General features: G+C 36.6%; 2 protein-coding genes across 11 annotated transcripts; one reads left to right on the forward strand and one right to left on the reverse strand.

Moving 5' to 3' along the window:
- The first annotated feature begins 2,000 nt into the window (after positions 1-2,000).
- On the forward strand, positions 2,001-11,339 carry LOC137710811 (oxysterol-binding protein-related protein 2A). 10 transcript variants are annotated; one of them, XM_088695843.1, is made up of 13 exons: positions 2,058-2,187; positions 2,465-3,004; positions 3,561-3,634; positions 4,159-4,518; positions 6,854-6,950; positions 7,702-8,147; positions 8,501-8,656; positions 8,835-9,002; positions 9,154-9,294; positions 9,435-9,650; positions 9,765-9,878; positions 10,580-10,774; positions 10,929-11,339. In XM_088695843.1, exons 2-12 carry the CDS (start codon positions 2,572-2,574, stop codon positions 10,757-10,759), a joined length of 2,385 nt encoding a protein of 794 aa, XP_088551969.1. In that variant the 5' UTR covers positions 2,058-2,187; positions 2,465-2,571; the 3' UTR covers positions 10,760-10,774; positions 10,929-11,339. The 10 variants fall into 10 exon arrangements, with proteins under 10 accessions (XP_088551963.1, XP_068306045.2, XP_068306044.2 ...); XM_088695837.1 differs by lacking the exon at positions 3,561-3,634 and having other exon boundaries at positions 2,001-2,187; positions 2,465-2,994; positions 9,435-9,661; XM_068449944.2 differs by lacking the exon at positions 3,561-3,634 and having other exon boundaries at positions 2,001-2,187; positions 2,465-2,994.
- Positions 11,340-14,005: 2,666 nt separating this feature from the next.
- Positions 14,006-18,734, reverse strand: LOC137711458 (protein NRT1/ PTR FAMILY 6.3). The gene is made up of 5 exons (XM_068450701.2): positions 18,445-18,734; positions 18,163-18,340; positions 17,884-17,923; positions 17,095-17,666; positions 14,006-15,003 (listed from the first exon to the last, which is right to left on the reverse strand). Exons 1-5 carry the CDS (start codon positions 18,569-18,571, stop codon positions 14,130-14,132), a joined length of 1,791 nt encoding a protein of 596 aa, XP_068306802.2. The 5' UTR covers positions 18,572-18,734; the 3' UTR covers positions 14,006-14,129.
- Positions 18,735-20,976: the final 2,242 nt, after the last annotated feature.

A 20,976-nucleotide genomic window follows, 5' to 3' on the forward strand; every position in this document is an offset into this window, starting at 1 on the left:
ACTACATTCGAAAATCAATAAAAATTACAAGTAAAATTTTATTTTTCACCGAAAACTACATGGGCTATAGCCCACGGTAGCCCTTAACTTGGCTCCGCTACTGCTTGTTTCCTATCATGATGACAGTGAAGATGACTAGTAGTTTTGTTCAATGTCTTTACGGAGAAGTTAAAGTTGATTAACTTATAATTAAAAAAAAAAAGGTTGCATAAATCGATACATATCTTAGTTGGAGGATTCAAAACTTCAAAATCACTATCTATCCGTAAAAAAAAGCTTATTTTCTCTATGAGGGTATCATAGTGTTTTAACCAGAATAGAATGTAGGAGAAAGATTGTATCATGGTAAGAGTTTGATAAATGGGTTTTGGGTTTTGTTGATACAATTTTATTTTATTGTTAAGTTCATCTTGTACTTTATGGTAATAATGCAATATGGTAAAAAGACACTTTCCATTTAAAATTTAAGCTAAATGTAGAAAAAGTTTGTATGAGTTCAAATAAAATTTGTATCTCGTCTATTTTTCCCTCCAGCTACCTTCTTTCATCCTTTTTTAATTCTTAAATTCTTCAATTAATTTCCATCTTTTTCTAGAACAAGAATAAAAGCTAAAAATTAAAAATAAAAATAATTAGTAGATAAAATCCTAAATTTAGCAAACAAGATTTGTTAGACGGTAATTAATAATCTGCCATGTTAACAATTAGGGTGGTTCTATTTCCACTCCACTATCTAATGAAGGCAACCCCTACAATTCTAATATGAAATATTTTTTTGCTTTGATATAAAATGAATAGTAAATCACAGATATGACATTTGGAGGAAAACACCTAAACTGGTCCACCGAAAATGTTAATAAACTGTTTAAACAGATTAACCAAAGGTAATTGGTTTAATGGTTTCTGTCTCTACTTAGTTATAAAAAAATAAAAAAAATTTAAGTTCGACTCACATAAATACTGAAAACAATATATATTTATAATAAATTTGAAATTTAATTTTAGAGAATAAATTTTTATAAAACGGATACACAATCACTGTGATATTTCTTGCCAATGATATAATTTCATATAGAAAGATACTCACACATAACATACCAGAGCATCTCCAATAAAGATGTCAAAAGATAAATGTTAAATGTTAATTTGATAGTTGACGTAACAATGTCAAATTTTCTCTTTTTTCAACCGATATTTTTTTTATTATAATTGATGCATTAATATGACTCACACAATAAAATAATTAAAAATTATTTGACATCACATTTTCTTATATGTGAAATTTGATATATAAAAACTTATATGTCAATTCACATAAATTTGACATATTGGTTGAAGGTTAATCCTGTTTTTAAATTTGACATCTCTTTTGCCAATGTCTAATGCACAACTCCTAAATGGTAATCGATAACACTCATTCCAGCCTCTGTATTCTGTTCCTCCTCCCATTTCCCGGTTCCCACTTCTCTCAGTTTTCTCTCTTTCCCGGTTGCCGCCACGCGTCGACCCACAACCACCGTCGACTTTTGTTGTCGTACACGGTGAGATTTTACCGGTATATTCACTCATATCGCGAGAAGAACTCCCCTCTCTCTCGTCTTCCCATCAAATATTTAAGAGCAGATGAAGAAAGAAGGTGAAGTCGTATCCAGCTAGATTGGTAATCTGTTTTCCCGATGCATTAAATTACCATTCTGCTACCCCTTAATTACTAACTGCACCCCCAAGACTCAGAGACACTTCAGTCTCACACCCACTTCCCTTCTCTCATCGTGTACGTATACCCACCAAACGTCGACAACTAACCCCTCGCTCACATTTTCTATGTAAAATACTTTGCCTTCAATCCAAGCCAAACCGATATATATATATATATATATATATATTTTTTTTTTTTCTTTGAAGTCACAAATTAAAATGAATATTAGAAGAAGGGAAAAAAAAGAAAAAAGAAAAAAAAGCTCTTTAGATCTATACCTCACAATTTCTGACACGATCCGTTAATCCGATACAAAATAACATGAAATTAACAAAATTTTAAATCGAGACGATAACTAATCAGATAACCAATAAACATCTGTTAAGATAACAGATCGGTCTAGGTGATCATAATAATACCCAACTTCCTCACATACTCTCTCTGTCCCCGAAGCTCTCTCAGTTTCAGAGCTCTCCAGTCTCGCCCAGGTTCGTCTCCAACCCAGAGATGTAGAGTCTAGAGAGAGAAAGAAACAACAGCTCTCTCTCTCCTACTCTGAGTCTCAGATGCCTAATTTAATTTAGAGTTTTTAAAAACGACGATGATCGACATATGCATGCCTGCATTTTCCCTGCTCATATTTAATTTAGATTTTGATTGATGGTACCCGACACCTATAGATATAATTATTTGTGTATGTGTATGTATATGTGTGTATAAATATATTCATTGTTCTTATCAGTCAAGTCTCTCATTTCGTTGCAGGTACTTCTTCAACACGTAAAAATGGGGAATTAGCTCGATTATCGCTTCCAATCGTCTCTTTTCCGAATTACGTGCAACGCGACGTCGTTTCGTTTGTGTTCGCGAAAATGCGGGTCAAAGAGATGCACCCGCTCTGCTGCATCACGCTCGAGAGGGCGGGTCTCGGTGACCAGTCGCCGGACATGCCGCTCTCCCGGACCCGGAGCCTTCCAGCGAGTCTGGCCGCGGCGCAGGTCGGATCTGAAGGCAATGCCGCGGTCGGGGCATCGGGATCTGAGGCCACCGTCGCCGGAGTCCTCCACAAGTGGACGAATTACAGCAAGGGGTGGAGATCCAGGTGGTTCCTCCTCCGCAACGGCGTCCTCTCCTACGCCAAGATACGACGACCCGAAACGCTGAGCCTCTTGACCCCAAACGACGACGTTCGACTCATTGGCGAGATCTCCACTCACCGACTTTCCCGGATGGACAGCGGGACCGGAAGGCGGAGCAACAAGCCCCTGAAAAACGTTGGAATCGTCGACCTCAAGGTAAATGTATGTACCAAAAACGACACCGTTTCCCTTCTCGTTTTTTCTCCTCTGCGATTGGTTGCAGAGCAGCAATGCTGCAACCGCGGACGCCGAAGCAATTTTGGCGCTATTTCAGTACCGCTCTCTAATATGGACAGGAACTTTATTAAAAAATTTACCAAAAATGTTACCTTTTCTCCATTCTGTCAATTCTCAGGTCCTTATGATTAATTATATTTTTTTAATTATATTTAATTTGGTTCGATTCTGAATCTGCGAGAAGCATTGACTGTTATCTGAGCGGGAACCGGGTGTGGACCGGCGGTTCACCGCATTGTTCGTCGTGTCCTGGGTTTTGTGAATTTCAATTTCATAACAGTTTAACTGGATGTTAGTGTGAGTGGGTCACATCAGCAGGTGGATAATGGGCTGGGGGAGGGGGGCGGGTCATAGGGTACGTTGCAGGCCTGGGTATTACCCTGTGATCATATCACCCCTGGTTTTTATTCGTTGGATTCAAGCTAAATTTTTAACCCTTTCTCCAAATTTTAATTTCTCACGTCCCATCGTGGTGTAACTTGAAGCACCCAAAAATGGAGACAGTGATCGGACGGTGGGGACGGTGTTTGATCTGAAAAATGGAAGTAGGAAGGATTCTGTGAATTTTTCTGGGTATTTTTGTTTGCGTTTGACTTGGTGTGGGCTTAGTTTACAAGTTGAGTTTTTATTATTTAATGGAAAGTAGCGGGTTGAACGATGGGTTTGATTACATTGTGGGAAGACTTTTGAGACCATTAGGTGGATTTGTTTTAAGTTTTAAAGCATCCTCTTAGTCCTTTTCAAAACCTAGGTTTTAGTTTTACTGGTGGATATGCTTAAATTCCATCCTCCTGATTTTTCTGTACAGTGATAGCTTAGAACCGAGGCGGGTTTTCCGGTTTTGGGTAGAATTTCTGGTCGGCTTTTTGGAAGGACATCGAATGATCTCGCTTTCGATGCCTTGTTGTTGTCGTTAATTTAGAAACTTGGGAGTGTTTTTTTCCTTGTGGTCTGCAGATTGAAGGTGTTTTCTGCATTGATGATTTTCATTTTCCTTTTGATTTACAAGGCAATTGCCTTTTTGTATTGTTGGTTTTCCGAAGTGACTATATATTTGTATTTTTGTTCTAATTTGTATTGCAGATCTCATCCTTCAGAGAAAGCAAGTCTGACGATCGGAAGTTTTACATATTTACTGCTACAAATACCCTTCATTTAAGGACCAATTCAAAGAGCGAGCGGGCGGCTTGGCTACAAGCTTTGGTCTCAACTCGGAGTCTTTTTCCTCATAGATCCTTGAATGATAACCTCTCTCTTGTACCAACTGATTTATCTGTATCAACCGAAAGACTGAAAAAGCGCCTGCTTGAAGAAGGAACCGGTGAGGGCGTTGTACAGGATTGCGAGCAGATAATGCTCTCGGAATTCTCTCAATTACATGGACAGCTGAAGGTTCTATGTGAAGAACGATCAAATTTACTGGACACATTAAGGCAGTTCGAGGTAACTACTACTTGGTTTTTGTCACACTTTTCGAATGTTAATTGAAGGCTTTGCACTTCCACATAATATATCTTGAAGAGATGTGTTTGTCACAATTAAATTTTAGTCAGCCATGTATCTTTTCAAATCGTACTTTCTCACAGCTCTAACTACAATTCAAGTAATGAAAAATCTTCTTCCTGGTTGGATGTTGGAACTTAGTTTGGTTCGAATTTGTCCCATCCGGAAACTAATGAACCAAATCTTTGATCTAATATTTTAGGGTGCTCCGGAGTATTGGATACTCTGGATCTTCTAAATGAAGATAGAATTTTGGTCAAAAATACAAAAATGAAGATAGAATTTTGTTTTAGGACTGCATTCATTAATTATCTTTGTACTCACTATCTTGAGTTCGGATTTGAACTTTGTAGTTACTTTTATTGATATATTGTGACATCTATATCTCAACTAATTAAAACAGTGTACTTTACTTTTATGGTCAGTGGAATTTCATTCCCAAATATCTCTCATCGAACAGGTGCTTGTCATGGATGCACTCATTTATTGTGTCTAGTGGTCCAAAAATTGATAATTTCCATGTCCTCAACTGCTGGTAGGAAGAAATGTAGCATCAGTTGGCTAACTGTTGATTGAATTGGATCCAGTGTGGGACCCACCAATCAGCAGCAAAGCTTGCCTTGGTAGATCAATTGCACATCTTTTGGGTGCATATATATGTAATGGTCTCTTGCAAGCAGATCGTGTCTGAATGTATAGTCTTAATCAACAATCTGGCAGGAGAGGGTTACTATATTTCACATTAATATGTGGATTTGTAAGCGGGATTTTCTAATATTCTCCAAGGTATTCTATACTGTGGGATCATAACGGTTACAAACCTCCTAATATAAGATACTCTAGAGTACCAAGAATATTCGTTTATAAGGATTAAATTAGCACACTTGGATATGCTTACCGAGTTTATAACCACTTTTAATTCGTAACCAATCTCAAGTACATGGAAGCAAGATTCATTCCAAATTTACTGGAGTATGTTTTTTATGAACTGCTCCCAATTAACGTGGTCTGTGGGCTTAAGGCCTTTAACCATTACCATTTCTATACTTTCCTTTGAGCCATTGGATGTTTTGTGGTAGTCATTTCTCCTTTGAATAATTTGTTGAGCATTACAGTATGTTTCCATTCATAGATATAGTTTTATTCTTTCTGGTGTTTGGTGTGCCAGTCCGATATATGTCAAAGTATTAAAACGGTTTGTTATGGTTCATTATTGTCTTACCCTCTCATCTTTAAGTTACTTGCAACCGGCACACATGTGAGGTGTGTGCAACTAAATTTGATTATATTTTTTGTCGTGAAACTCAATTTTTGTCCATATTGGAGTTTGAAAGCATTTTAAAATTGTGGTCTATAACTGAAAATATAACTAAACGCTCAACTTATTCCATATCCAAATACACTCCAAAATTCAAAAACACAAAAAGGAAGCAAAAATCATGTACCTAATGAATGGTAAAGCATTGAATTTAAAAAAGTGACTGAACTAAAAAAAAAAAAAATACTAATTGTACATGTGGATGATTGCTGGTTGTTCCTCTTAAGCAAAAACATACAAAACCTCAGTTTTGAAAGGGAATGTCAAAGACCTAAGGTAGGATGGCTGGTTGTTCCTTTTAGAAGAATTGAAGGTAGCACAGGGAAAATTATTGATTCGGAGTTCAAAATTGTATTCGTACATGAAAATATGCAAACATCCTCTAAAGTACATATGAAGCCATTTATTGATATTGCCATCTTGCAATAAAGTTAAATAATTAGCTAAGTTGATAAACATAAATGCTTGAGAATCTGCAAAGTTTATTGCAAAATTTACAGATTTGAATGCGAGGGAAGTTTTTGACTCTGAGAGCGAGAAGAGAGAACCACCGATCTATTTATCCTCACCTTTCTTTTTTTTAATTTTAATTGCTTTTTCGAATTGGCATATATTTTTGGGTGGTTTGAATCAAGAAGCGGTTGAACTTGAGCAGAATGTGAGAGAAGTGGGTAGCAGTTGCAGAGTTTTTTCGGGAGAGATATGAGTTCAGTAGAGAAGCTGATGAGAGTGTGAGAGAGTGGGGTTTTTATATTTTGTTTTATTTTCATTTATTGCTTTTGTTGGATAAATTTATCCATGGTAATAACATACTTAAATTGAAGTAAGTTATCTGTGTAGGGTTAAAATCATCTATCCCTGTGTATTTGGTTGACAACGAGTGTTCTATTAATAAATAGTATAGATAAGCATACTGCTTTTGCAATATCATTATGCCTGATACTTTTTCGTGTGCAGGCAGCCAATTATGAAGCTGAAGCCTCTGGAATTCATGATGGGGAATACCAATTGACGAAGCATGAGTTTTCCAGTTTGGGACAAGGAAAATATAGTGGTAACCAACTTATGCTACCTATCCACTTTTTAATACGTTCTTTCATTTTCTACTTTTGAATACGATACACCTTCCTTGTATAACGAACAAAGAAAGTATACAATTGATCTCTTCAGGCCTATAGTAAAGCTCTCCATGAGATGTAGTTTGACCCTTGATTACACGTTAGACATGAACTACGCAATCCATTTTGTTTTAAGCTAATCCATTGAAGATCCATTCTTTAATAGAAGTTTTGCAAACCTCTTTTCAATATGAGAGTTGCGCTGAGGATGTACACATTGCGCATAAGTCTACGTGTGCATGCGTGCAAAAAGAGCGGTTTGCAGAAATCATGTCACAGTCTAGCTGTTTGTAATAGAACCTGCCGTGCATGATGTAACATTGTTTACAAGTGATCTCGTTGGTTGATGCATGTAAAAATTATGGTAAATTGATAATCTATCTGTAGATTCTGTACACAGATAGTTTTATTTGAACCAATAGAGCTATATTCTGTAATTAATGTTGACTGATTACCAATTTGGATGGTTAGGTTTGAGCTTCTTGTTTTCATTTGATTCAAGGTGGCTGTTATTTTTAGGACTCGGGAAAAACATCTTTATCCATTCTCGCTTTGTCTCAAAGAATTTCTTTTGCTAATGAACTATCTCTGAATGCCTAATTATTCAAAATTTCTGCCATCTCAGAGCATTGTTTTCTCTTCACTTCTTAACATTCATGATTGTGTTAATACTGTTTTGCCTTTTAGAGTGCAGCACAACTGAGTCATCTGACGATATTGAGAAACAAGAGCACGAGGAAGTGTCAGATGAAGACGAAATGCCATTTCATGATACACAAGAGTATTTCACTGAACCCATCATTAGTTGTGGGTCTATGAAAGGAGTGGTCACTAACAGTAATAAGAAAAGTGACGCTCAAAGTCAATCTAATAAAGGTGAGGAGAAGCAAACTGAGAAGGAAGTTCACGATTATAAATACCCACACGTTGAAAGGAGAAAAGAGCTTCCCACTCCAGTTGAGAAGGAGAAGGGGGTCAGCCTTTGGTCTATGATTAAAGACAATGTGGGAAAGGATCTCACTCGAGTATGCCTTCCTGTGTACTTTAATGAGCCAATATCATCTCTTCAGAAGTGCTGTGAGGATTTGGAGTACTCGTATCTTTTGGACCGTGCATATGAGTATGGGAAAATGGTAATGTTGGGGAGTGTGGGCTTTTTTCCTCATTATACATTGCAGTCCTAATGTCATGTTTGTTGTGGAGATTGTCTGTCTTGATGACTGCCCATACTTATTTGTTGTTAGTCTTACAATGTAAATCTTTTGGTGGTTATATTGGTGGAAAATATTTGTTTGAAAGTCTGATGTTTAGTAAGTTTTAGAAGGATTGCAGGAAGAATAGACCATCAGTCAATTTCTTGCATTAGAATAGTAAATCAAGTTTTTATTTGGCTGGAATGTGCACCAGAATATTTTGTAGTGCCTCAAAGATTATAACTTTTTAGATAAATCTCACATTGTTCGTTTTTGGTCCCTTATCTTATTAGGGAAACAGTCTCCAAAGGGTTCTAAATGTTGCTGCATTTGCTGTTTCTGGATATGCATCATCTGTAGGGCGGCACTGCAAACCATTCAATCCCTTGTTAGGGGAAACTTATGAAGCTGACTATCCTGATAAAGGAATTCGCTTCTTCTCCGAAAAGGTAAGGGAAGTAAAATAAATGAGCGTGGGTGTGATAAGTGAAAATGAGGGTGATATTTGCATGCGAAGGCTATTTATTATCTTGATATTCTTACGGTGGTTTTATATAAATGTTTACTTTTTTCCTAAATTTATCCTATTCAATCCAAAATATTTAAATAAAATTTTACTTGATACAGGTTAGTCACCATCCAACACTCATTGCCTGCCATTGTGAAGGTAGAGGGTGGAAGTTCTGGGCTGACAGCAATATCCGCACAAAATTTTGGGGGCGATCAATTCAGCTTGACCCTGTTGGAGTTCTGAGCTTGCAGTTTGACGATGGTGAAATTTTCCAGTGGAGCAAGGTGTGCATTACCATATTGTGTTTTTGCTCTAAATTGACAGATCGTTAGAATCATTTTCTTGGGTAATATAACCACCAAGGTGTGCATTTCTATGTTACGTTTTTTTATGTATACTACAAGTGTGCTTAAATATCTTTACGTTGTCTAATAGGTCACAACAAGCATATATAATCTAATTCTTGGTAAAGTGTATTGTGATCACCATGGTACAATGCATATACGTGGTAATCGTCAGCATTCATGCAAACTGAAGTTCAAGGAGCAATCGATTCTTGACCGAAATCCTCACCAGGTTAGTGGCGTATTTCTTTTTCTGTCCAGTACGATGGTTCTATGTTGTTGTAGAGAATGTTGAATCACTATCATTGCTGTTTACTGGCCTGACATTGTGCTGCTGGATTAATTGCAACTGTACACTCTACATCCACATAGGTCCATGGATTTGTGGAAGATGTCATGGGGAAAAAGGTTGCTACGTTATTTGGGAAGTGGGATGAAAGCATGCATTATGTTAATGGTGATGGGAGTGGCAAGTTAAATCCTTCAGATGCTTCGTTGTTGTGGAAAAGTAGTAAACCTCCTAATGTCACACGATACAACTTAACGTCATTCGCAATGACACTGAATGAGCTAACACCTGGACTGCAGGTAGACATGATGTAATACATCAAATGTTTCATATGCATTCTTATTTTTCCCTTATGCATCTCTCATTGGTTCGTATAGCTTTGTCTGATCCTGGGTATTTGATCACGAATTAAGGAGAAGCTCCCAACCACCGATTCCAGGCTCAGGCCAGACCAACGGCATCTGGAGAATGGAGAGTACGAAAAGGCAAATGCAGAGAAACAGCGGCTGGAAAAAAGGCAAAGAATGGTAATATTGACTTCTTTCTGTATCTTTTGGTCACACACACACACACACACGCACGCACATAGACATCCATGCCAGCCTCATCAGCTGATTTTCTTTTCACTGATTCTAGGTTTCACGTGTAGAAGGTAATCCGAGATTCATATTGTTTTCCTTGGTCATGGATTATGGTTTTCTATGATCTTCCCAATCAGAATATTTATTAGGCCTATACTTCATGCGATCAAAGTTAAAATTCATACTATGATCATACCAAATGATGAATAATCCATACTAGAGACCAAGTCACTTGCCAAATTAGAGTCAACTGTGTCAATGAAATAACTTTTATGTTGGACGGTTGGAAAAATTATATTGCTGATATATAAGAAGTTACGACTCTTTGGTCAGTTTTGGAATTGGTTGCATTGCAAGCGACTTCAGCAACTTCACCCAGTTCCAACATGAGAAAAAATGCATGTCTTTACTCTTGCCCCGTTTACTCCTCTTACGCTTTCACAATATATTATTGAGTTCCTTACAGATTTGAAGAGCAAATACATAAAATTATTTGATGCATTCAAACATACAGATCTTTAGGAATACTTCCAGTGTATTATAGTTTCCAATAAATATGTTTACAAGCAGACGGCATTTGATTTAACTGAAGTATTTCTTTATTACTATTAATGCTGGTGATAATCCTTGAAACTCTCAATGCACAGGCGAGGAAACTACAAGAAAACGGGTGGAAACCCAGGTGGTTCGAGAGAGAAGGTGAAGATGAACCTTTCCGCTATGTTGGTGGCTATTGGGAAACACGGAAGCAGGGAAAATGGGATGAATGCCCAGACATTTTTGGTGAATTTAATGAAGGCCTTGATGAGCAAACAGAAGGGTCCTGATTAAAATTCAGCTAGGTGCTTACTGTCTACAAAACCATGTTTGATACATTCTTAAAAACTGCAATATCCACAAACGTCTCCATATGCGTAGATATATGATTTAACTCTACTAAACTCGTTCACTAGAAACGTTGAGACTTTTTTATGTGTAAACTTTCTTATAATGCAGGAAACATAAATTGCCTTGAGATGGTCACAGTCGAAACTGCGAGCGTTATAGCTTTGGCATTTCCTGATTCGGTGTATTTGTTCAAGAGCGGTCAGGAGATTGATAGCATTCGGGCATTTAAGCGAAGAATTCCCTTTTCATTCGGCTGTATGTTGATGGTTAGATTGTAGTCTTATATATATCCTTGTAATGTTATCATTCAGTGTCATGGGATATTAGCTTACTTGTCTAATCCCTCTCCCTCCCTCTTCTCATCTGTCACATGTTGTAGTTTTTGTTTTCTTTGTATTGGTGCCAACCATCGGTTGAGCATTTTCATATTTAATTGTATTTTCTTGGAAATAAAAAGAAAAATGTAATTCTATCACCATTCCGTAATGTAATAGCTTTGGGCTGCCCATTATTATACAAGTAGTGCTCTTGCTAGGACCATCTTCGCGTTGAACTCGATTCCGAATAAACTCAATCCTAGTCTTATATATCTGAGAATATTGTAGTAATTGTCCTCTAACTTTAACCTGGTCGGAGTAATAGGTCCTCAACTCATCAAAACATTCAGCTATGGTCCTTTTTGTTAATTCTGTCAAAATTTCGTAAAAATGAGTTATGTTGGAAGAATCATTACTATAATTGGATTAAAGTTGAGGGATCATTACTCTAATTGGGTTAAAGTTAGGGGTCTATTTTTCCAATTCGGTTAAAATTGAGGGACTATTGCTATAATTTTTATCATTTGGTTTTCCATATTTGCTCATTGATTCAGCCTCACGTGCATGACACGTGACTCATTTTGATAGAAGTTTTTAGGTAGTTCACAAAAAGAACCATAGCTGCACGTTTGGATGAGTTAAGGGATCAATGGTCATGAATTTTTAATTAAGAGACTATTACACCAATTGAATTAAAAAGGGACTATGGCTACAAATTCTTCTAATATCTGGACGCATCAACTTGTATCTAAGAGATTTTTATTTTTTAAGTTTGAGTCATATGATAAAACAGCTGAAATTATTATTTCCATTTTAAAGTTAATCTACAGACGGTGCCCCTCGAGTTGGAACAATGGAGTAGTTGAATTATTGTGAGACTGATCCGGGCTTTCGGATAAACGATTAAATTTAGAGGTTCAAATTCTCTAAATTCCAATGGACAAGATTCATCCCATGCTTGAGACTGAAATCTAGCCACTGGTTTTTGCATAATGTGGTCCAAATCTAATTATGGAGGCCAAGTGAATGCTCTATAACTAAAGTAATCAGCTCCATTCTCCCACTTTCTAATTCGACCACAGGTTGGAAGTCTGCCATTTAAATCATATAGGGTTTATACCACAAATTGTCTCAGAAATTGAATCACACCATCAAGATGGATTCTGTAAATTGAAAATCGTTGAATGTAGTTCCTGAAATAGGTGTCACAAATCAATATGATTCTAATTATGTCAAAAATTCTATTACGTGCTGATGTGGCACATAAATGAGACCTACAAGATGTAAGAATTTTTTTCACAAATGATCTTTGAAATTAATCCATGCGATCAAGAGGGTCCCTGAAATAGGGGTCACAAATTAATATGGTCATTCCATTTAAATCACATTAGGACTATGTTGATCAATTTTCAATTTCAATGATCATTTGTGATTTAAAAAAATGATTTGTGGGACCCATTTATGTGCCATATCAGTACATAATAGAATTTTTGATAGAATTGTGACGGAAGGACTACACTGATTTGCGATGCCTATTTTCAAGGACTAGATTGATTGATTGTCAATTTTAAGGACCATTTTGATGGTATGCGTCAATTTTAGAGACCATTTGTAATATAAACCCAATCATATTTTACTCACATCGTGACTACCTTTTTAAAAGCGTCTCCAATGGCGAGCCGCAAATTTAAAATGTAAAATTTTATTTCATTTATATTTTAGGAAGATTTAGTCATGTAAATGTGGTTTTTACTCCAATTAGCAGATGTAAATTTGAATTTGGACACCTCTTCTTGAACTCATAGAGCTATTATTGTTTTTTCCCCTCTCCTGGAGATGTGATAAAAGATGTAAATTTATAGAAATATTTACATTTACATTTTCATGTTAAGATGGATATTTTATATCCCTTTAAAATTGCCTATTAAAAAACTTTCCTGTGAACAAATGATGTATATGAGTTATACATCATAGCTGTCCTTGAGAATTTGAAAGCTCTGTAAGAAAATTTTAAATACGATTCTTATTAACATGATGTTTTAAGAAGCTAATATTTTTCGAAGAGCCAATTCAATAAAAAATCGTATTATAATATACTTAAATGTTATATGAATTTAATTGTTAACGCTTCAATTCAAGTAATTGAATGATCTCATTTATTTGGGGACCAGTATTATGAGCTATGGACTTATGAGAGAGAAACAATCCAATATTCTTTTTCTTACCATACTATCTTCTAATTGTTTGTTGTTGAACAAATTATATATTATATAATATATCTGGGTGCGAAAATCTCGGGGGACCTGTGCAATGCTCCTATTGCTCTCCCTCAAAGCCGGCATTGGTATACATCTCCATATATACCTCCGATTGAGGGCTGGTTTGGTATTGCTGTGCTTTGAAAAAAACCTGATTCTGTTGTGCTGTGAGAATAAGCGGCTGTGAAATAAAGCAGGAGAGTGTTTGGTAAACTTTTTTGTAAAAGTGCTTTTGAAAAAAAAAAAAAAATAGTATTATAGTGTTTGGTAAACTTTTATGTAAAACAGATGTGAAAAAAAGCCGATTTTTCAAAGCTGGGTTTTGCAGCTTCTTGTTTTTGGCTTTTTTTCACCCAAAACTGTGAAAAAAAGCTGAAACTGAATGTTTACCAAACACAAAAACAGCTCTCAGCTTTTTTTGATACCAGCTTTTTTCAGAATCGCCTCAGTATCAAACCAGGTCTGAAGATGCTCCAACAGAGATCAATCTCATATACATGTGGATTGGAGCAGCAACTATTAGACAGACGGTCAATAAATTATTTAAGTACACGCATTATTACATTCTAAAACATAACCAAAGTAAAATTATAAAAACGTGTGGATCCGATGATGATTAACGAGCTTTAATGATTCTTCATTCCTTTATCTTTTATGCATACAAGATTAGTTACAAGCTTATGTAACAAAAAAAAGAACACAAGATAGGGAAGCAAATTGAAAAATATACCATATTAATGGACACAAATCTCTACTTCCTCCAATTCTATGCCCTCCTCAGCAAGTCTTTTGTCCTTGTAGACATACCAATTGGCACAAAACAAATAGACAACCAAATTCAAAGCACTCAGAAGTGCCAATAGCCAATAGAAATCATAAAGCTTTCCTTGGTTGAGATTGTCTGCCAGCCATGGGTTTGTGTCCCCTGTCACATTGTGCACTATACTCACCAACAGTGAGCTCACGAAAAACCCTAACGAGAGGGTGCTCAGAAACAGCCCTGTGCTCATTGTTTTCATTCCTTTCGGGCACTCCCTAAGGAAGAAGTCCAGCTGCCCAATGTACGTGAAGGCTTCTCCTGCCCCCACAAAGAAGAACTGTGGGACCAGCCAGAAAACACTCAGTGGGATCTCAGCCGTTGGATTGCCTGTCAACCCATGTGATCTTGCGGCGTTCAGACGCTTCACTTCTGTGAGTGCTGCTGCTACCATGGCAAATGTTGAGAAGACCAAACCAACCCCTATGCGTTGCAACGGGGTTAGTCCTTGAGGGTTGTTTAGTACTTTTCTTGCAACTGGGACTATAATCCGGTCGTAAACTGGGACAGTTAATAAAATGCTGCCTACAAAGAAAGCAGTGAGGGATGCCGGCGGGATTTGGGACGATTTTCCGATGTGGCGGTCCATGGAGGTTGCTTGGGACACTGAGAATGTGGTCATTTGGGCATAAACTGTCCAAAAAATTATGTTAGTGGCCCAGATTGGTAACATTCTGATGACCAATTTTACTTCTTCAACATCGGTTAGGGTTGATAAACTCCATTTGTTTCCGATCGTGGTTTTACCACCTTCTATGTTTGGGTCCTTGATTGCTGCCTTATCCAAGAAACTGCACTAGAAGAAACCAATTAATTCAAATTGTTGACAAACCCTAAACCCGAATACATGTTCTTATCAGCCAAATGTACAACTTCATGGTAGCATCGTTTGTATGCATGTAATAAATAGTTCCCATCAATGGTGTAGTGAACGATATTTTATTTAAACATATATAGATCTTCATTAGTTTAAGAAAAATATTCATGGAAAATTTCTTGTTACATGAAAGGTTGAGTTATAAATTAATCGAGTCTCATTAAAACGTGACATGTATTATAAGTTTTTTTCTTTCTTCATATTATTAGATTTATCACGTTACATGAACGTTCTATTTAACTTTTTCTTAATTAGTTTACCTATTTTCATTTTATGTAGTTTTACGTTGCACATGTGTGATCAAGTTAAGGTTGAACATCTTTCTAGGTGGAGTATGGGCCAAAAAAAGAAATTTGTTCCAAATAATAACACAAATGTAAGAACATAGTCATGTGAACAAGCACAAGGGAAGTTTTGTGAGTCACATCATCATTTCTTTTATTTTATTTTATTTTTATAGTTTTGGGAGTTGTTCTCTTGTGCCAAGAAAAGATTTTTCAAATGATAATAGTGTGTGATGGAATGCGAAGGGAACAACGCAAATCAGGGATAGAAGGAGGTAGTGGAATATATAAGAAAAGGAAATATGTCCGTGACCGATGGAGTTGGGAAACATGATGACTTTTGGTTTTGGATTACTGGGGAAGGCGATAACTAGAACCGAACTCCAAAAGACAAATAGCGTGAGGATTGATTGAATTTCATGCAGGACAGACTGGCCCCGTCCCTCGTGATATGCTTTTGATTGAGTACAGATCCACTCCAGATCTAAAAAAAAAGGAGCCTAAGGATTAAATGATTCGGACTGTTAAAATTTGATCTAACGGTTACAGTTATTATAAGTTTTAAAGGGACCCCTTATTTGTAGCGTTGGATCAAATTTCAACGGCCCAGATTATTTGATCTTTAGGCTCCGTTTTTTTAGATCCGAAGAGGATCTGTACTCCTTTTCAAATGAGGAAGACTTAATTCATCTCCCGATAATTGCATGAATGGACAAATTGTTACATAGGAATAATAGCAAAGATAAGTTTGGTTGAATGGGTATATACATCTAGTGATACATATATAATTAGTTGATAAGTATTCCATAAATTGGCATGAGTTCTCAAACAAAAGTCAGTTAGCTGTCTATTTCATGGCCAGGTTCTCTCGCTGCAGGCCGATAGCCAAGAATCTTATATCAAATGGGTTAGGATATCTGACACTCATTTTTAGATTTGACACTCATTTTGGAAGATTTATTATGTAATTTTTTAGCGATCCAAACTGTCTATATTTTTTTTTATCATTTCATTCTTTCAAAAACTAGGTCTCCTCGTATCCTAATCTATTTCAAATATCTATTCACGGATTGGATAATTAATGTTGCGTATTGGTTGGTGCATGTAATTATCCAAAAAGAAAAGAGAGGATAAGCCCCTTTGCAATTGTCACATCTCCTAACTAGTTTAGGGACAAAGTACACGAACACCACTCTTTGTAGTATTTTAGGTTGAAATAATTTTAAATATTTTCTTCAATAACTATTTCAAGTCTTTAGTATTGGCAGCTAAGAGCTAACCTAAATAATTGACTCGTCAATAATGCTTGATGCGCAAATAAGTTTAATTTCACATTTGGATAATCGATAAACACCACAGACTTCATGTAAATTCCACTCTGGAATAATTTTATATGTAATATTGTTAAACTTTTCAACGTATTATATGGTTAGACAGATTGTTAATTCGACTTTCTAATGTGTTATGTGGTTATATATGTTGTTAATTAATTCAAAGCTTGTAAGACGCAAAAAGAAATTATGAAATTTTATTCATCAAATAAATTAACAATGTTAGATAATTTAAATTTGAGTTCACTTTAATCGTATTTTCTTTTGAGAAGTCATATAAACACATTATTTTGTAAGCAAAGGATGTGATGAATTAGTTAAAAAACAGTTGATGCAATTAAAGTAGTTAACTGAGATAGATACATAAGAATTAGGGTTGATAACACTAACCGGAACTGCTTGCTATGAGGCAACATTTGCTTCTTCTTCTCCGTTAGTCCATCATCTATGTCACCAACGTTGTACAACAAAGTCAAGTCCAACGGCAGTTCCACATTCCTCTTCTTCCACGCGTTCACAAACACTACTGCAATTTGCGTCAGAGGGCTGCCCACAAGTTTCTTAAAACGGTACCGTCGTGTGCCTGACAAGAACACAATGAGGCCAAGCACAATTGCACAGACACAGATTCCATATCCCCATTGCCTCCCCAAGTTGTCTTGGATGTAAACAAGAACTGTGACTGCAGCGAGTGAGCCTATGCTTATGAAGAAGAAGAACCAGTTAAAAAAGTTCGTCATTTGTTTTCTTTCTTGTTTGTCCGATTCGTCGAACTGGTCAGAGCCGAACCCTGAAACGCTCGATTTTAGGCCTCCGGTGCCGAGGGCGGTGAGGTAGAGGGCTGTGTAGAGGACCGTCAGCTGCTTTCCACTGGCCGGTAGGCACTGCAAGCCGGTTCCAGCGGTGCATTTGGGGGGTTGGAGGCTGGGGACTGTGGTTGAGATGGTCAATATTGTCACACCCTATTAACCAGAACAAGAAATTAAGAAAGAAAAAAGAAAAAACAACACTAAAACAAGTACGGTGGAATTATGTGTGTGCTTACACAAAAGAGCAATTAATGGACTTCATCAATGGTATAAGATACGTAATTAGAAATACACCTAGAAATGAATTGATTTTGTATTTATTTTGGGTGAGAGTCACTTCTCAATGCCAATGGTGAATTAGAAGCCTTACCATTGCTTGGATGGTGGCAAATATTGCTATTGTCAGGTACCTGCCGAGATTTGAAAAGTAATGTAAGAGAAGTTTTTCAAATTATATTATAATTAATTAACATCTAAATCTAATATAAATGAGATCCTTTAGTATTACACTTTTCTCAATAAGAAGAGAAATCATGAATGATTTTTTGTTAGTAAATTCAAAGCGAACATACACCAAGAATGAGCGGACATTGGTTATGGTATTGGCAAATCCAAATTCAAAATGGGAAGCCAATTGAAAACTAATTACCTGCCAAGAAAGGTGTCTGCCACAAAACCGCCGAGCAAGCAGAGCATAAAGGAAGTTCCAAGAAAGTTGGTGACGGTATTGGCCGAGGTAGCACTGCCCAAGTGCATGGTGCCCGTCAAATAAGTCACCAAGTTCACAGCAATTCCTAGCGTTGTTAGCCTCTCACATGCCTCTCCACCTGAGAATTTTTATAAATAAATATCAAAACCAGCACTGTGTGTGCAAGAAGCAATTGAGTGAAGGGAGCACATAAACATAGGCAGGGTGGGTAGCTAGTTATACCTAGAATCATGGTGGCCGCCGTCCAGCCGCCAGTTTTTGACCGCTCAGCTGGGCGGCCTTTGTAGTCCCATGCATCTGGGAGGGTGATTTTTCCCTGTGTATCTGGGAGGGTAGTACTATCCCTCATTGTACTAGTTAACGACACTAATTTTCTTGTTCTGGTTCAGGCCAAAAATGTTTGTCAACTATATATGTAAAGAGGGCGAGAGTGTGGCACAATGGATGCAAAGGCTTGTGGCCTTTTTATGGTGGGAGATTATTGCAAAGAGGTTGCATAGATAGAAGATGACAGTGGCAGCATATTAAATTGTGCATTATATAAGGAAAAAAATATATTTTTCTCTATAATCGATATGGATCATTGATCAAACAGATCTCCTCTTCTTTTTTTTTTTTTTTTTTTTTTTTTTTTTTTTTTTTTTTTTTTTTTTTTTTTTTTTGGGTTAAAATGACACCTGTAGCCTAGCTAGCTTGATTTTGTCACACATTCTAAGACCAAATAATCATTCTATAAATTGAATATTATTAATCCCATGCGTTATTGAAGGGATCAAGGTTTACACAAAATGGAAATCTATGGATGTTTGAGCATATGCTTGTATAAACAACAAAAACAACAAAAATAGTCGTTATGCTACATTTCCAAAGGTTTTCACAAAAGTTTACACGAAGGGATCAAGGTTTACACAAAGTGGAAATGGGCGGACAGATTTAAGTTACCACCGCAGAACATTTGTCATTATGGTACATTCCCAAAACAACAAAAATAGTCAAGATAATGACTCAAAGATTAGAACATGAGTGTAATGTATCTTTGTGCTGCAATATATGTTCGGTTGCTAAGTTATGAATTTTGTATGGAAAATTATGTTACGTTCGTAACTATAAAATAATGGAAAACGACTTCATTCCCATGCCTTAGATTGCAATAGAGCTAGTGTAATCTCCAATATAAGAATGCCACTTAGATTTGAGAGAAAAAAAGAGTGGATGAGTTATTTTCAATTGTATATATTTCTCAGCCTTGAAGTTCATTGTAATCGCTGTTCAAGTGTCGTAGGTCTTGTTTGACGTTTTATGATTGACTTGAATTGGATAACTCTTTATATTCATAATACCTTAAATGAAAAATGGATGCAATTTTCAAATCTTGTACAAGTTGAAGGTAAAAGATATATTAGACATGAAAAAAGTATCTCTTCTAATCTCACTATACATCAAACAAAGCCTAATTAAGGTTTTTGTTAGTGCAAATGGGGGATTATTTTGGTTGATTAAGTTTTCAGTTTCATCCTGCTTCATCCCTAGTTTAAACTGTTTCCTTTTTCTTAGCCTAGTCTGGAGTATTAAAAAAAAAAAGAAGAAAAAGGAAAGTTTTTCCATTAGAATAAAGAAACTCTCTCTTTCTCTTGTTGACTTGTATTCTATTGGAAGAAGTTCTAGGGTTAGTCTAAGTTAATCCTAAACCCTAGTCGGCAAGCATGGGTGTATGTATGGTACGTTGCAGTCTAACAAATAAGTATGGTTGTCATGGTTGTGTATGGCTGTCATAGTTGTCATTCTCACTAATTCAAGGGATTTTCTGCCTTGCTTTAGTTGTTAGCTGATTGTCCTCACCTTTAGTTGCTGGTAAAGCATAAATCAAGGAAGTGTTGTTCCTTGATTTCCTCTTCTGTTTTTTTCCCTTTCTTCCGCTCATATATATGAGCTTTCCTTGTACCTTGTTTCGATATAATAATAATAGACATTCAAAATTCAATATGGTATCAGAGCAGTGATCTCTATCGACCTGCTTCTGAGTACTGTCTTCCTGTTTCCCCTTCTTCTCTATCATGGCTGAATGGAGCTCCGTGCATGGCGAAGAAGTAAACTCGCATGCTGCGTCTTCTTCATCTCATCTAGACGTTGATATCAATCCAAATCAACGTCTCAGTTCGGTCCTACTAAATGAGTTCAACTATCTCCCTTGCGTTAGGAGGACGATCGAAGCTTGGTTATGTTAATGGCATGATTCCAGCACCTGATGTGTCCTCATCAGATTACAATGATTGGCTGTGCAAGGACCAGCTGGTCATGTCATGGCTGCTCAATTCTATGGATCGAAAGATTGCAGAAATCTTCAGTTATGCGGAATCTTCATAGGTTTTCTGGAAAAACCTCAAAGAGATGTATGGGAATCAGAATAACGCAGCTCGAGTGTTCCAGCTAAAGAAGGATATTGCTAGTCTACAACAGGAAGGGAACTCATTTGTGCATCATCTTGGCAAGTTGACCACCATGTGGAATGAGTTGAATGTTTATCGGCCACACACCATTGATGCTGCCGTGCTGATCAAGAGAGCTGAGGAACATAAAATCTTTCAGCTTCTAGCAAGTTTGAGCTCTGAATACGAAGATCTCAGGAGTCATGTTCTCATGAATCCTGAACTTCCTTCCTTCTCAAGTGTGTGTGCCACTATCCAAAGGGAAGAAACTCGCAGAAAAATCATGACTGTGGAATTAAAGTCAAATATACCAGAATCTAGGGTATAT

Source organism: Pyrus communis, chromosome 6, assembly GCF_041283825.1.
Source record: "Pyrus communis isolate YQ-2024b chromosome 6, ASM4128382v1, whole genome shotgun sequence".
In the NCBI taxonomy this organism is placed as follows: domain Eukaryota; kingdom Viridiplantae; phylum Streptophyta; class Magnoliopsida; order Rosales; family Rosaceae; genus Pyrus; species Pyrus communis.

Coding starts and splice junctions, on each gene's coding strand:
- LOC137711458 (XM_068450701.2), bottom strand. CDS start 18,571: ATGAGGGATAGTACTACCCTCCCAGATACACAGGGAAAAATCACCCTC. Junction 17,924..18,162: donor GCAGACACCTTTCTTGGCAG/GTAATTAGTTTT, acceptor AAATCTCGGCAG/GTACCTGACAATAGCAATAT. Junction 15,004..17,094: donor CCTCATAGCAAGCAGTTCCG/GTTAGTGTTATC, acceptor CTTCTAGTGCAG/TTTCTTGGATAAGGCAGCAA.
- LOC137710811 (XM_088695843.1), top strand. CDS start 2,572: ATGCGGGTCAAAGAGATGCACCCGCTCTGCTGCATCACGCTCGAGAGG. Junction 3,005..3,560: donor CGACCTCAAGGTAAATGTAT/GTACCAAAAACG, acceptor TGTAACTTGAAG/CACCCAAAAATGGAGACAGT. Junction 4,519..6,853: donor ACACATTAAGGCAGTTCGAG/GTAACTACTACT, acceptor TTTCGTGTGCAG/GCAGCCAATTATGAAGCTGA.